Source organism: Ursus arctos, unplaced genomic scaffold (genome assembly GCF_023065955.2).
Source record: "Ursus arctos isolate Adak ecotype North America unplaced genomic scaffold, UrsArc2.0 scaffold_22, whole genome shotgun sequence".
Lineage (NCBI taxonomy): Eukaryota > Metazoa > Chordata > Mammalia > Carnivora > Ursidae > Ursus > Ursus arctos.
In genome coordinates this window covers 33,463,873-33,479,748 of record NW_026622897.1, presented here as the reverse complement: position 1 = coordinate 33,479,748, position 15,876 = coordinate 33,463,873, and the positions used below count along the sequence as shown (strand labels likewise).

At 45.1% G+C, this 15,876-nt stretch overlaps 1 protein-coding gene across 10 annotated transcripts in view; it reads right to left on the bottom strand.

The window, feature by feature from the left end:
• Nucleotides 1-15,876, bottom strand: part of AMOTL1 (angiomotin like 1) — a 146,725-nt gene that overhangs the window by 27,989 nt on the left and 102,860 nt on the right. For all 10 annotated transcript variants that reach the window (XM_048217174.2, XM_048217175.2, XM_044386505.3 and 7 more), the window contains 2 exons: nt 15,380-15,524; nt 14,008-14,097 (listed from right to left, as the gene is read on the bottom strand). In XM_048217174.2, the coding sequence (XP_048073131.1) occupies nt 14,008-14,097; nt 15,380-15,524 (235 nt within the window). The remainder of the gene's footprint in view (nt 1-14,007; nt 14,098-15,379; nt 15,525-15,876) is intronic.

Below are 15,876 nucleotides of genomic sequence, written 5' to 3'. Positions count from 1 at the left end.
GGTTTTGAGGAGTTTTTCCCTGAGCCCAATGTAACTGGAGGGATGGGGGAGTCCAGCTGCAGCCAGCTTGACCAAGGGCTGACTAATTTACTGGAATGCTTGGAAGGTAAAAGATAGGTTTTCTTTTCCCTCTTCTCTCCTTTCAGCCAGAACCAAGGTTTACCCATTTGCTGGCTGGTTCTTTGGGGATTCAGCTCTCTCCTGGACTTCGGGCACACTGTGTGTGTGTGTGTGTGCATGTGTGTGCAGACATAAACACAGACAAGCGAACTCTGCTCAAGTTCCAAACCCCATACGCTCACTCAGCAATGCACTACTAGCCCATTTTGGCGTCTGGTTCTGCACAGTTATTTTCCTGGCACTTCTCAAGGAATGTTCTTGTTGCCTTGGATGTGGCAAGAGGGAGTGGTGGTGACAGAGTTAAGGGAGGAGGAGGCAGGCACAATCCAACACACCTCCTCTGAAACGCCGATGACTAAAGTCTCGTTCTGACCGATGAGACTGATTTTGGCAGTCCAGTCTCTGGGCCGCTCTGAGTAAAGAGAATGTAGGACGTTACCAGAGAACAGGTCGTGGACTGTGGGAGCCAGAGGGGAAGAGACTGGCAGTGGCCCGGCCCTCCGTGTAGCCCAGCAGAGGCCCCACGTCCAGCACTCGTGGGAGACGGCCTGCAAGAAGCAAGTGCTTCCTCACTGTATCCCCACAGAGCAGACAACTTCCACGGATTTGGCTAACACTCAATTTAGAAGAGCCATTGCTACAGTCCTCCACCCACAGGGCTAATCTGCAAGCAGCCATGAGTGTACTACCAAGTCCCCCGATCTGCCCCTGCCAAGCACTCCCCATTTGAGGTGGTCTCCAACGTGAGAGGCCATGTGCCCAAACCAGGCCAGTCAGAGTCTGTCACCTAGGAACGTGCAGATAGGAGCTGGGGAGAGGTATGATGCTGACACGGACAGGTAACCCAGCTCTTCAGCTAGCAGCCATATTCGAGCATGTGCTTTGGAGAAGCAGAGAAAGCCATACCGTGGAGAACGAAGAATCAAGCAGGAGAAAATAGAAAGGGGGATGAGAGTCCATGTTATATTACAAGGAGGGAGGAAAACAGCCATACAGACAGACACAGACCCCTAAATACAAACCATGCCTTGATTCCCACAGACAGGCCAGCCTGGGCCCCTAGATCTCACGAGGCCTGCCTTCGCTCCCCACCTGGGGGCTCTCTCACACCCTTATGTTCTCAGAGAACAGTCCTCTTATCTGGGCTTAAGTTAGCTCAGGCAGATTTTTCTTTTCATAGTGAAAGATCACTAAGAACTCACCCTTCTTTATACGTCTACTCCCTTCTCCACCAAGAAAGGGCTTGGTAGTTTGGTAACACCTCAGCAGGGTGCTGACCAACACTAATGCTGTCGGTTCTGGTAACCAGAACCTTCTCTGCGCTGCTAATGAAATAGACTCCCACTTGTGAAAAGATGTCCAAATAATTATCTGCCATATTCTCTCCCTAAATTTTCTTCTCTTGTCTCTGCTTCCTCAGGGGTGCTTCGGCTCTGAGCTCCCTGGCACCATATCTTGTAACACTGGACGGATGTTGGGCAGGACTCCATTCCAAGGGCCACAACAAGCTATGAGGTAAGTGAACAGTCAGATCCTTTTGGAAATCCTGTTGACCCTAGGAGAAATTCCTCTTTTCTGAGCCTGTGCGGCTACAGAGACAATAGGAGGTATCCCATTCAGTTCACTATCTGCACGTGATTCAGGTTCATTCTGCCTCGAAGATACTCTCACGCTGGAGCGCGTTCTTGACAGCAGCCCTCACCCGCTCGCCTCTGTCTGAGCATCAAACCGATGAACCCAGAAAGAGAACCCCCTATAAATATAATCCAAACAGGGCACTGTTTACATTAGAGAAGAGTGACCTACGGACACGAGGCCTACTGATGTAAAAGAGGAAAGATGATCTACCTTTAAAAGCCACACTAATTAATTCAGCCATGAAAAAGTAACATACTACAACACTGACCCCATACGCTGCTTGTTTGGCTTTTCACGGTCTTTTAAAAATTGTCTCTAGGGTTTCTCAGGTAAGGCAACGTGGGATTTCAGGAAAGGGTCTGCAGCTCCCGCCGGCCGAGGATGCAAGAGCAGGTTGCCATGGTTCCGCCGGGCGAGTGGAGACAGAGGTCGCGAGTGGGCGGCGAAGGAGGCCTGTTAACAACACAGGGACTCTCCAGCGGGGCTTGTTCTACACGGCGCAGGGAGTGGACTGCTTTTAAATGGATTCTCCATAAGGGAAATTAAGAACGGGAGTTCAAACCCAACTGTTCTGCAGAGCCTCGGCAGAGAGAGAGGGGAGGGCAGAGAACGGATGTGACGGTGGGGGGGGCTGAGTAGGAAGGAGGGGGTTCTGAAGAAGGCACCGCGTCTCAACTAGAAATCTTTCCAGCTTAAATTTAGAATTTCCTTTCAATTTAAAGGGAAAATAGACTGTCCCTTTTACACAGTACTATGGCAGCAAGAGGACTCTAAAATACGAATCAGTTTTCAAGGCCCACCCTGAAGGTGACTTGCTGCGTGAAGCTTTTCTGATTTCTTCGATAAAACAGATCTCTCTGGCATGGGAAAGCCTGAACTCACACACTTGGCTGAGGGGGCGGCAGGCGGGGGGAGTCGTCCAATGAGCCCTTAACCATCTTCTGCCTTGTAGTCCACTTACGGTGGCCCGTGTCTGCCTGTGTGGGTCTTCCTAGTGAGCGTACTTCATACTACCCTTGTACTTAAGAATTTCAGACAACAAAGGTGTTTCACAGGGAAACAGTTACGGCAGGTTTAGGCAACAGCTTATCGAGGAAGAGGATGCTACTGAGACATGATCAAATTCCAACTTAGTCTTTAAAATAAAACTTGAAAATGATAGCTTCAGGGGCACCTGGGTGGCTCAGTCGGTTAAGCATCTTCCTTCAGCTCAGATCATGACCCCGGGGCCCTCGGATCTGCTCAGCAGGGAGTCTGCTTCTCCCTCTGCCCCTCACTCCGCTTGCGTGCTCTCTCTTTCTCTCAGTAAATAAAAATCTTCAAAAAAAAATTTTTTTTAAAACAATAGCTCCAGGTCCTTATCACTAGAAAGCTACAAAACCTAACAAGAAAATATTCTATTCATCTAATGAATGAAAATAATACATTTTGGTCTTAACATACTTATATTTTTGTTATATAACAAAATACATATTTTGTTATATAAAACATATAACTTATATCTTATATGTTATCCATGGCTCTTTAATATCCAGGCCTCGACGTGAGTCTGTAGCACCAAAAGTAAGCTGCCTTAGCGATGATGTAGTAGAAACATTTGAATACCAGTAGTTCTCCTCAATGTGATTTTCTATAAATATAGTTCCCTTGAATACAACATAATCTCTTAAAATAAAATTTCTCTAATTTGGTCTTCATGTTGCATTTTAGTGCTGGAAATTATACGTACACATTCAGGTATAATTCACAGGTGTTGGGTTTGTTTTAACCTGCCTCAATTTATGACCCCTGCAGCTTGCTGACTTGCTCGCTCGAGTAGACACCCATGTATCCACTCAGCCTCCAAAGGTCCGGTTCAACCTTCCACTTTATCATTATTTTTTTACTTGAAATAAAAATGTACTGCTACTTCCTTCTCACTGCTGACAGAAAAATAACAAATTAGGCAATAAATAGTGCCACATTAATACAGGAGGCACAGGGCATTTGGTTTGGAGTGTACACATATTCGTTAATCGATTGCAAACCAAACTTTCTATAACCATCAGAGAACAGAAGTCCGTTTTCCTATTTTTGCCTTTTCTTAATATAAAAAGATGAACCACGGACACTTCTATTTCCAGGTATGACCTAGCAGATAGTGTGGCTCCCAGTGTAAAACTCCACCATGAGACCTGGGCATGACACAGAGAGCAGGGATGTGAGACATGGGCAGTGATGTAAGCAGACACACGGGGAAAGGCAAGGAGAGGGCCAGTATCTACACGCGCTGCTCCTGGACTATGGCAGTTGCTACATCGCCTCACACCGTACACCTGAAACATGTGACTTTTACTACGTGTGTGTGTGTATATAACATACATATATATTACATATATATTACATATGTACATATATATAATATTTATATATATACACTTCTACCTGTTTTGATTAAGACATTAATTAAGGCATTATTAGAATATGTATATATAGAAAACTATGACTTTCAAATGGGCCCTTTGGATGGTGGATAAGCTTTAACACCATCACCTGGCCCAGACCGACATTTACTGTGGGGAAGCTGTTTCACCTGGGAAGTAAGTGGTTCCTTCTAGGACTGATCGAGGACAAAGAAATGTGTGGCCCGCAGTTAAATTCTCTGCCTCCTTCAACTTCTGCAACACCTCCCTCCCATTGTCATTTTTGTAATTTGCTTTGAACTGATCCTTTTCTTTCTCTTCTTTCTACCAAACCGCAGTCTTTGTAAGCAAAAAGAAAATTAGTAACAGATGCAAGCTTATTTTTAATGGTCTACGACCAAATTTTCTGGACTTAAAACAAACATTTTGTCCCCTCAAAGTTCTCTGATTCCATTAAGGTCCAGCTGTATGCTCTCACTATTATTCGTGAACCAAAAATAGTTTCAAAAATGAATTGTAAAGGAACCGCATCACAGAATTACTCATTGTATTCTGATGATTTTTTATTTTTCATCATCTCAAGAACAAAAAGTTTAATTTCATAGATATTTTGAGAAAACTTTTTTTTAGACTCTGAGCTCTATTCTGGTCTCAACAATTTTTTGTTTTCGTATTTGAAGTGAGATCCTGGATTATCCAACAAGGCCTTCTGTTACAATTGGCCAGGGTTCAAAGATAAATGGAGAAGTCGGAAGCACAGAATATTAATTCCAGGAGTTAGAACTCACTTGAGAAGACCCAAAGACATTATTATTAAGTCACAGTGCTGGGCTAAATAATTTGCAACCAAATAACACTTCTAGGAAGGAATTATTTATGCCCACACTACTATCGCGGATTCTTTTTGAGATAAAAATGTGAAATCTTTCATCACCCCCAGAGTCAAAAGAGATGACCTTTGGACAAGGGAAGGAAAAAAAGTAAAAAAAAAAAGGAAGCTCTAATTCTCTTCAAAGTTTAGCCATTAAACACCTATGGGGCCTTGGAGAAATGACTGGGTCATTCTTGGCTGTGGTTTCTTCATTAGTAAAAGATGCAGACTGCACTAAATGAGTTCTAAAATCACTGGCAGTCCACCTGCCACCGCTCACGTTACAACCTCTCTCTGCCTCCTGGTACACAAGAAGGGCCTCGCCACGCCAGCTCAGTACGAGTTTGGGCTCCAGACTCAGAATGCCCTGGGTTCAAAACCTGTCTGCTCCACTCATCACCTTGTATGACCATGGACAAGCTACTCAGCCTTCCTGTGCCTCAGGGTGCTTGTCTGTAAAATACCTTTACCACTGACCTCACAGGTTGTTTAAAGGACCTACAGGGGCTAACAGAGTGCTTGGCACACAGTGAGCGCTCAATTAATGCTGGCAGCTGTTACTGTTCATCGATGACCACAGCCAGGCTGGCCTGAACCACAACCTGAAAGACAGACAGAAAGGAGCAAACTGCCGCTCCACCTGAAGATAAATTTTTAACCATCAGCTCAACAGCCTCTGATGACACTGTCGCTCACAGTGGCAATCAGATGGCCTTTTAATGAGCTCTGGTTCAGGGCACACATGCATTGCTGGTGACCACATTTGTGACCTTCAAGGTCCTCTCCAAGACCAGCAGACCTCATCTCACAGAAGGCTGCTTATGGCAGGAATTTCTGGCACTAAGACCTCACTATCCAGGCGGTTTCCCACTATCCACTACAGGCTGATCCTGCCCAGCCCGAACTCCCTCATCAGCAAATTCTGGATCCTCGCTAGGAGCTAAGTCTGGTGACTGCATTTCTACGTGTCCCAGTTTATTTAAAATGATGGCAATCATACTCACTCATTTAGGGATGAAATAAAAGATGACTCCCAGGAAAGACAATGACAATTACATCTTGGTTTATAAATTAGGGCAATTCACAAAGTAAGATGTAGGGACTACTTCAGGAGGTCTTTCTTTTCCATCCTCCTTTTACTGAGGTCCCTGCTTTTTTTCTTCTTCTATGACTAGTACTTGGCAAAGAGGTGAGCACGCTAGGGTCTCCAGACCAAACCCCACAGCCTGATTCCATCCATCAGGTTTCACTGGAACTCAGCCACGCCCACTTGCTTATGGAGTATCTATGGCAGCTTTCAGGTTACAGGGACAGAGTGGAGTAGGGACAGCCCCAAGCCTAAAATTATTTACCATCTGGCCCTTTATAGAAAGAGTTTGCTGACCTGAGGCCTAGAACACAGCAAGCTCAGAGTACACAGCCAATAACTGTTTGGTTAAATGACAACCATCGTCATTGTATTCAATATCCAATAAATACTTATTAAATGACTGTAAGGGCCAGGCACTGTACCAGGTTCTAGAAATACAAAGGCCTGGGACTGCAATGGTGAGGAAGACAGACGGGGCCCCAAGCCTCATGCTGCGTACAGTTTTGCCAGGGAACACAGAACATGACCATCCAAACAGTTACTTATGTACAACTCTGATGAGCCTTTACAAGGGGAAAAGTACCTGGCGTTGGGGCAAGATGTAAGGAAGACTTTTCTGGCAACTGCCATTTAATGTGAGCTGAGACCTGGAATCCTGGATTTCCTGATTCTGAACGGTCAGGGAAAGTAAGGTTTCCTGACAGCACATGAAACGCAAACCGACTTCAGCATGTTTTTCATTTTGTGCTTACTCCATCCACCCATCCACCCAGGTATTAGTACAAGAAACGGGGACCCTAATAAAGTCACAGACATTTGCTTTTTCAATCCCCTCACAGGAATGCCAAGCAACAAAACCGGTTTAAAACCAACAATGTGAAGACCATAACCCGCCTTCAGTTGTTAGAGACCAATGTCAACGCATGACCAAGAGACAGTTCTTCAACCAGCTCTGGTTCTTGAAGCACGGAAAATCAGCCTACATGGAATGATGTTAATTTTCACACTTGGGGAGATTCCACTGAACCTAAACAGATGCCCTATAGCCTGGGTGTGCTTCTGGTTGTCGTGTGGGTTTCAAGTTTCTCAGTGCAGCCTGTCAAAGTTGATCAAGCGGCTTAAGCACGCACATGCTCTGCTTTCCAAATTCAGCAAGGCTCGGTGAGCTACGTGGGCATTTCTCAGGAACATGGCCCATTTCCCCACCCTGAAAACTGGCAGGTCCCGCCAGAGATGGTGAGCACTGAAGCAGATGGAGGGAGGATGCAAGGAGGCAGGAAGAAGTATTGCAGAATAAATGCATTTTAGGGAGTCTTTGCCTTTCCTATCACTGGTTATCCCTCAGAGGCCTGTTGGTTCAATCAGAGAGATTCTATTTCTTTAGAAGAAATGGACGTACAGGGAGATGAAGCATCTCTCTTCACTTCACTGAGTACATAGGTAAGACACCAGGATTTACAAGATGTAGCAACTGATCCAAGATTATCTGCTTGAGCCTGTGCCTACAAAACCTTTGATACTTAGGACTGCACAGTCCTATTAAATGTAGGGGTCATCTTTAATGAAAATTAATTAATTTAGGGCAAGGAAATTTTCTTGACGTAAATGATACTGCCTTGGAGGCTTCATGGTCCTTAACCTTCTCCCAGGCACTCATCTGTGGTATCTGGAATGGTCTATGGATTGGTCAGTGTGAGCATCTGGCCGGTTGCTACAAAAACTTTCATATACCAGGGCCAACTCTCATCTCCAACACAACCACAGAGGAGTAAAAGAGAACGAGTCAAGGGAACCAAAGTCAACTCTGTTAATATCAACCTTCAGGAAAAATACTATTAAGTATACTGTCCTCACTAGTAAAAGATTTCCCTTACCTGGATATCTTCCTACTACTTAAAAAAAAAAAAAAAAAAAAAGGAAGGAGGGAAAGATGCAGGCAAAAAAGGGAATTTGAGCTTTTTTTAAAAAAGATTTTATTTGTTTATTTGAGAGCGAGAGTGTGCGTGCAGGAGCAGGGAGAAGAGCAGAGGGAGAGGTGAAGGGAGAGAATCTCAAGCAGACTCCCCGCTGAGCGTGGAGCCTGACGTGGGGCTCGATCTCACAACCCCAAGATCTCACAACCTGGGCTGAAACCAAGAGACTCACGCTCAACCGACTGAGCCACCCCGGCACCCCCTGAGCATTTTTTTTTTTTTTAAGATTTTATTTATGTGACAGAGAGACAGCCAGCGAGAGAGGGAACACAGCAGGGGGAGTGGGAGAGGAAGAAGCAGGCTCCCAGCGGAGGAGCCTGATGTGGGACTCGATCCCGGATCGCCAGGATCACGCCCTGAGCCGAAGGCAGACGCTTTAACGACTGCGCTACCCAGGCGCCCCAGCCCCCTGAGCATTTTTAAGTTGCTTCTGTTCTGACAGTTCTTTCATTAATGTGCCTAATGTCTTAAAATAACTGAGGATAACCTGGGTTATCTCCAAATACGACTGGGAGATACTGAGCTAAAGAGTACATTTTGATGCCGATGCTGCAGAAGGAGAATTTCCAGCCTATTGTTACGAGGATTTTTCCACTTTTATTCATTTCCTCAAGACACATTTGTTGAGTGCCAAGTACATAAAAAGGTTCAATGGCTTTTAGTGAGGGTTGAGGATGTGTGCTGTGGATATTGGTAAAGAACGCCTACGGTTCTCCCACCTGGAGGAGGGGATCCAGGCAAATAAATGACACCCAGACAGCATGCAAGTGGAGTAGGTGCTGCGGTGGGCTCGGCTCCAAGTCAGGAGAAGCTGTAAGCACAGGCAGGCCTAGACGAGGGGTAAACAAGGGTGCCCATATGTGACAACATCTCACCTGTCCTTCCCAATGAAGCCCGATGGAAACCCACCCCAAGATGCAATGAAACCCAATGAGGATTCAGAACAATCTCCTTGTGCTCTATGTGGGTCAACAGAACCAATGTCTCTGTCACTGTAACTTCTGTTTTGTGTTTCACACAAGCGCTTCCAGGAACCACACATGCCAGAGGAAGGTTCTTGCAGGAAATTCTATTAGTCTCTTTTATAGTCTACAAGAGACAGAAAATCAAAGTACCTCAAACAGGGTTCGAGAGTAAGAGGATGATTACAAGACGCACGGAAAATGGCAAATCACTATAATTTTTAAAATAGATTGGTCACAGACATGTTTTTGTGTTAATCTTCAAACCCACTGAGAATTACAAGAGAAATCAAGTCCATATGGTTCTGACTTATTTACACCCATTACTCAACAACTTAGACAAATAACCAAATAACTGAATGTCCAAAACATCTTTTTTTTTTTTTTTTAAGAGAGGGACACCATTTAACAGCCAGAACCTAACTTACATAGACTTAAGTTTAACCAAATATTCTGAACCCGGAGGGCCTAAAGAACCCCAAGGGGGTGGAGACAAGCTCACGCACACCGTGGAACATGGCTGGTTTTATCCTGGAGCAAAACACATATGCCACAGTTAATCAACTCCCGCTCAGCCCGAGAATGTAATGTGATCATCTCTACAGTCTAGTTTCCCCGCATCTAATACATTTTATTTTTGGCTTTCTGGCCTAATGCCATGGGAATTCTGCAGAGTTATCAGTTTTCAGAAAGAAACAGCTAAATGGCTGTACTTGCTGAAGACAGGGCTGAGAATGACGACAGACATTCCCTGGGCGCTGCTGTTAGCGGACCGTGGCCCACCTCTGCTCCGTGTGTATGCCTGCGTGCGGGTGCTCACAAGTGCTCATGCGTGAGTGACCAATGGATGGGAAAACCGGGGATCTCAGTAAGTTAAAGGAGTTAAAGGACAAAGAAGCCCCAGTTTCACACAGACAGACAAAACAGGGATTGGCTTGATGCCCCATTTTTCAGGAGCAATTTGGTTGCAAAAATATTCAAAAAAATAAACAAGCAAACCCAGAAAACAAACAAATAAGACGGAATTCCTCCAAAGCAAGTCATGCGACACTATGAGGTGATAAAGAAAAAAATTCCTGGGGCACCTGGGTGGCACAGCGGTTAAGCGTCTGCCTTTGGCTCAGGGCGTGATCCCGGCATTGTGGGATTGAGCTCCACATCAGGCTCCTCCACTATGAGCCTGCTTCTTCCTCTCCCACTCCCCCTGCTTGTGTTCTCTCTCTCTCGCTGTCTCTATCTCTATCAAATAAATAAATAAAATCTTTAAAAAAAAAAAAAGAAAAAAATTCTTCACAGTCATCAAACTCCTAAGCACTTAATAAAGCGTGATTTTTTTAAGATTTTATTTTTTATTTGAGAGAGACAGAGAGTGTGTGTGCATGAGTGGGGGGGAGGGGTAGAGGACAGAGGGAGAAGCTGTGCGGGGAGCCCAATGTGGGCCTCCATCTCAGGACCCCGGGATCATGACCTGAGCCGAAAGCAGACGCTTAATGGACTGACTAAGCCACCCAGGTGCCCCCAGTGCAATTTTTTAATACAGACAAATTTCATGACCAATGGGGGCACAATAATCACTGTGTTTAGTGTTTATTTCAATCTGCAGAGCTAAGTAGTAACCACCCCCACAGTCTACCAAGGTCTTTACCAGGCTCCAACTTAAGAGCAGAGAGTTCAGTCTTCAAAAGGCAAACTAGATATTTAGTGATCGGGCCAGGAAGGCGCTTCTCCATCCATTACCTGAGAGAGCTTTATAAAAGTCCTACTGGCCACTTGTACTGCAAGAGTTCCTTGGGTCTTCTTGGCCCTGGACTCCTAGATTCAATGCGAACACCTAGCAAAAAGTCGAACAGGCCAGTCTCTACTTTCCCCTTCCCTCCAACTTCTCCATTGGCCAAGGTGTCTGCCGGGGGCTTCACGACTTAGCCTTAGCTCCTTGGCTTGTGTTACCAAGAGAAGTCACTACTCTTTGGTCTGCAGTCTCACTTTCTCTCTCTTTTTTTTTTATTAAAGATTTTATTTATTTATTTGACAGAGATAGAGACAGCCAGTGAGAGAGGAAACACAAGCAGGTGGAGTGGGAAAGGAAGAAGCAGGCTCATATCGGAGGAGCCTGATGTGGGGCTCGATCCCATAACGCCGGGATCACGCCCTGAGCCGAAGGCAGATGCTTAACCGCTGTGCCACCCAGGTGCCCCCAGTCTCACTTTCTCTTACTCAAGGGCTAAAATCTCAGGAGATTCACTTGAAAAGGACGGCTCCTTTTGAGTGTGAGATGTTTATAATTATGATTACCAAGCATTTAAAAAGTATTCTAATAATAGAGTTTCTCAAAGAATACACAGATAATGGAACACATTAATAACTATAAAGAGAGGTGGTAATTCATCCCTGCCAATCTGTGCCCACATGCTAGAGCTTGACAGAGGGCCTGCCCATTGCCAGCCCTCTGGGTATGTCTGCACCGACTGTTACACCTGCTCGCTCAGCTATGAGAGACAGCGTGAGATGACCCAACACGCTCAAACCTTTACTCATCATCTAATCCCAACCTGCTTCTCCTGCTTTTTATTGGTAAAGGGTGACCAGCCATCCACTTGCTCAGTCACACCTCTTTCTTGGGCGCTCTCACTGCCATCATTCAACTGGTCACTGAGTCCTACTAATTTTGTCACTTACTTCTCTGTCCCCTACTCTCCATCACTACTTCTGTCTTACTTCAGGACCTCCACCTCTCTTGTCTAGATACCAACATCTCTGTTAGTCTCCTTACCTCCAGGTTAGTCCCTCCCTCCCAAGTTCCTCTTCTACTGTGCCTCCCAAACTAGCTTCCAAAATATAAGCCTTGCAAACAGTGAAATCATAAACACTTCTGAAGAAAACATAGGTGAATATTTTTATAATCTTGGAGAGCAATAAGCATTTCAATGCTTATTCATTTCTAAGCATGACATAAAGCCTGGAAGGCATAAATATGGTCACTTAAAAATACCTCCTATAACATAAAAAACACTGTAATCAAAAATTTAAAAAACCTGAGGAAAATATCTGCAACATATAGAGTATAGGACATGCTAATTTCTTTAATATACATAGAGTTCTTACAGTTCACTAAGAAGAAAACCTATCTGCAAATTTGAAATGACACCTCAAATCCATCTCTTGACACACCAGGAGAGGAAAAGCTAATGCAAATAATTACAAAGTCGTGATAAAGGCACGAATGTCCTGTAAAGACTAGGTATTGAAAAATTTGTTAGATATCAAGGGTAGCAAACCGGGGTCAAATGCCCTGTCTAGATTCAATTACATTACACATCGACACTGAGATACTTTAAGCAGTTGAAAAATGCCTCTGGACTGTCTTGTTTATGCCTTTGGAACACAGTGAAGCATGTTTGCACAGAACAAATCATCCCCTGTAAGGCTGGAAGGCCCTCTTTGCCTGCATTATTGATGTGTTAGCTTTCAGCCAGAAGGTTACTGTTTTCAGGAACATTTCTCAACTCACACAACCCCAAACCTTATTATTCCATCAGCACAGTCTGGCTGTGAGGCTGGAGCTAATGCCCCTCAGATCAAACTAATTGGCTTTTCCATTCTGACCTGAGCTAAGTGACAAAATAATATCCCCTGACAAGAAGGCAGAGTACCAACAGGGTGACATTGCTGATGTAACCGCCACGACATTTCCTCTACCCAGGCACACGGGCACCCAAAAGCCGGGTGTTAAAATCCTAAATGAGAAGAGTACAGATGACTCCTCTTTTGAATGAAAGCTTGGATGAGATGGTAGGTCGACTGTAGCCATAAGAAGAGATTAAATTAGTGAGGAAAGTGAATCATTCAAGACGCTGACACAGCTGTTTATGTAAATCAGGAACACAGGCCAAGTCACCTACTGCGAGACACCCAAGGATTCTGTGGCAAAATCCCTCGACGGTATTAGTGTCCATTTGCTGAAACAGAATTTAAAACATGAAACTGAGACTAATAGCTGAGTGTTACCATGAATAAATTTGGGGGAAACAAAGGAGCTTGCACCCAACCAAACAGTATTGGAAATTAGAAAACTGAACAGATTGTTTCTCAGGCTTGAGAATGTAGGGCTGTACTCGGGGGCCAAGCATTAGAATATCACCATCGTACGAGGGTCGGCCAGTGTCTGAACACGTGACTTTCTGTTGTTGGAACCAACTCTCTGTAGTTTGTGAGCACTTGATTCACAGTGTTGTTGAGAACTGTGATACAGAAATAAATCCAATTTTCTAAACAGCTTCAAAAAAAAAAAAGATGGATTTTTACATTTGTAATGTACAATGGATTTGCAGAGATTCGAACCCTGACCGATGGTTTTTCAAAACCTATTTGTTTCTATCATTTGCCTCTGGTAGAAAGAATAAAATATTCTCCTAATAAATCTAGAGGCCCACGGTGCCGCTGATCATTTTGTTCTGGGCTGCAGTGGGTGGGCTCAGTGGCTTCTGGAATCGAGCACCACACATGGAGATGCATGACGGGACCATTCGGTGACTTGATGCTGCAAGGGACAGCTGGTCCAGAACCGCTCACCCTCAGGAGCACAAAAAATATGCCAAGAGGACCAGAGCCCACCATGGGCCTCCTTCCCTCTCCATGGAGGAAAAGAGTTGTGCCTTATTTAAATGGGTGAATGCCAGGAAAGGCGTGACCTTGCTATTTCTTGGAGGATATTCGAGAAAAACAGAGAGAAACTATAGGTCAGAAAGACAGAATAAACATTGCCAAAATAATAGAAATCAGCCTTGGCTTTGTGCCTGGCAGACCTAGGAGGGTCTCCTCTGAGGCCCAACAGCTTCTATGCTACATGAACACACAAGAAGCAAACCGCCTGCTTAAAATTAACAAGATTCCTTCCTCAGGGCCCCGGTTTTTAAGAATACCAATGTGGGGCCAGAGAAACGTGGAGACTCACTCTGGGAAGCGTAGAGCCCCTCTGCAGCTCTGTCTTCGTGCCCGTCGTATTCCCTGCTAGACAGCTGCCTGTTGGCAGTCTCCAGGCGATCTGCGCACAGAGAAGAAATGGTCACAAAGAAGTGCGTATAGATCTAAATCAGCATCCCACCAAGAAATGACATGGGCGCCTGGAGCCCCAAACTGAATCCCTCTTGGGGAGAGACATAGGTTCTAAAATACCCAGAGGAAAGCCTCCAGACGCCACACTGTGTGCCCGTGTGCAGTGTGGTGTCAGCGGAGTGAGGCAACTGAGCACAGGTTCTGAGAACCGCATCGCTGCCTGCCAGGCCAGCAAACCTGTTTGGAAGTCCTTGCAAAGGGGTTAAATGTCCTTGGCCTCAAACCCAGCCCTAGTCTATCCCTGACCGCCAGCCCTACAGTTAGCCAGTGCTGCCATGTGTAGCTGGGAAGCAAAAAATAGAAATAACAATGACAATTGTTATCAAAATTGAAAAAAAAAAGTCAAAACGACCTAATGGGGATAAAGATTCTACCTAATGAGTTCTGTGTTTGCTCAAAAAACTTGGTAAATCTCCATTTATTCAATTCAATAATTCAGTTTAGTAAGTCTTTATTGAATGTCCGTGATTCCCAAGACAAAAGGATTTGTGGTAATGGGAAAGGTAGGCTCGAGCTACTGGAGACCACCAGTACATTATTTTCACCAACGAGGCAACTGAAAAGTGGCTTAGCTCACTGAAAGATAAGTCAAATGCTATGGGTTGTCATTCTGTGTCGGGGACTGCCAACATCCTACAGCAGGTGGCTTCCAGCTTTCAGGGAGTTTATATATAGCTACTTGCTTCACATTTCTTCCAAGAGGATGCTGTCTAGCTCTGTCTCCTATACTATATCTAGCAAGTGTTGAGTAGCGGCTTTCAAAGAATGCTACCAAATGACTCAGCCTGATGTGGGAAGGGCTGGGCATCCAACATCGGTCTTTTCAAACATTCTCCTTCGCATAGTCACAAATCACTGCAAGGTACTATTATTTTATTATTATTTTTTTAATTTTGAAGTTATGTTTTTTATTTTTATTTTACAGAATCAATTTGCTGCTGACCCTTCAGTACTTTTAAAGCAGGGAAGGAGCTGTACACACATTCCCTCACTTTTATAGACTCGTGCATAGACGCTGACACTTCTCAGGCCCAAGGCAGCAACCCACAACCCACAACCTACACAGGAGAAGAGAACCATCCTGCCCTTTGAGCACCCCTGCCCCGGGTGGTTGGACTTCCCGAGATTACTGGACGCAATGTGGCCCAGAAGGCAGGCCCCCAGCTCCATGGGAGTCTAGGGTAGGGAGCATGCGATGGGGCCGGACGTGCCTCGGAGGTCTCTGTTGAAATCATGAAGCCTTCGGATCTCGCCTTCCAGTTTGTTCCTCATTGCCTTGTCCAGTGATTCCCGCTTGGTAGTGGACTTGACCAGGCTCTCATAGGCTTCTGAAATTCTCTGAAGTTCTTTTTCAAACTGCAAGAAAGAAGTAGCATGAACGTGGGACTCCTGACATGCCTCCTGGTGTCTCTGCGGGTGCGAAGGCGTGTGTTCGATGCAGACCTTCAGCATCTCCAGTTGCACTGTCTGTAGATGGCACCTTCGATGCCATGTCCCCTCTGCCCTCCAAGGGCCACACTAGGGCCCTGTAAACAGCAGGTTCTCAAGTCTGGCTGGACCACCTGATGTCGCCTTGAAGGGGTGAACTTAAACATAACTTAAACCCTCTACATTTTGCATGGCAATTTGTAACTATTATTATTCCTCTCACTTTAGAAAAGGGAAAAATACTACTGTACAGAAAAACTCAAGGACCCCAGCCAGAGCC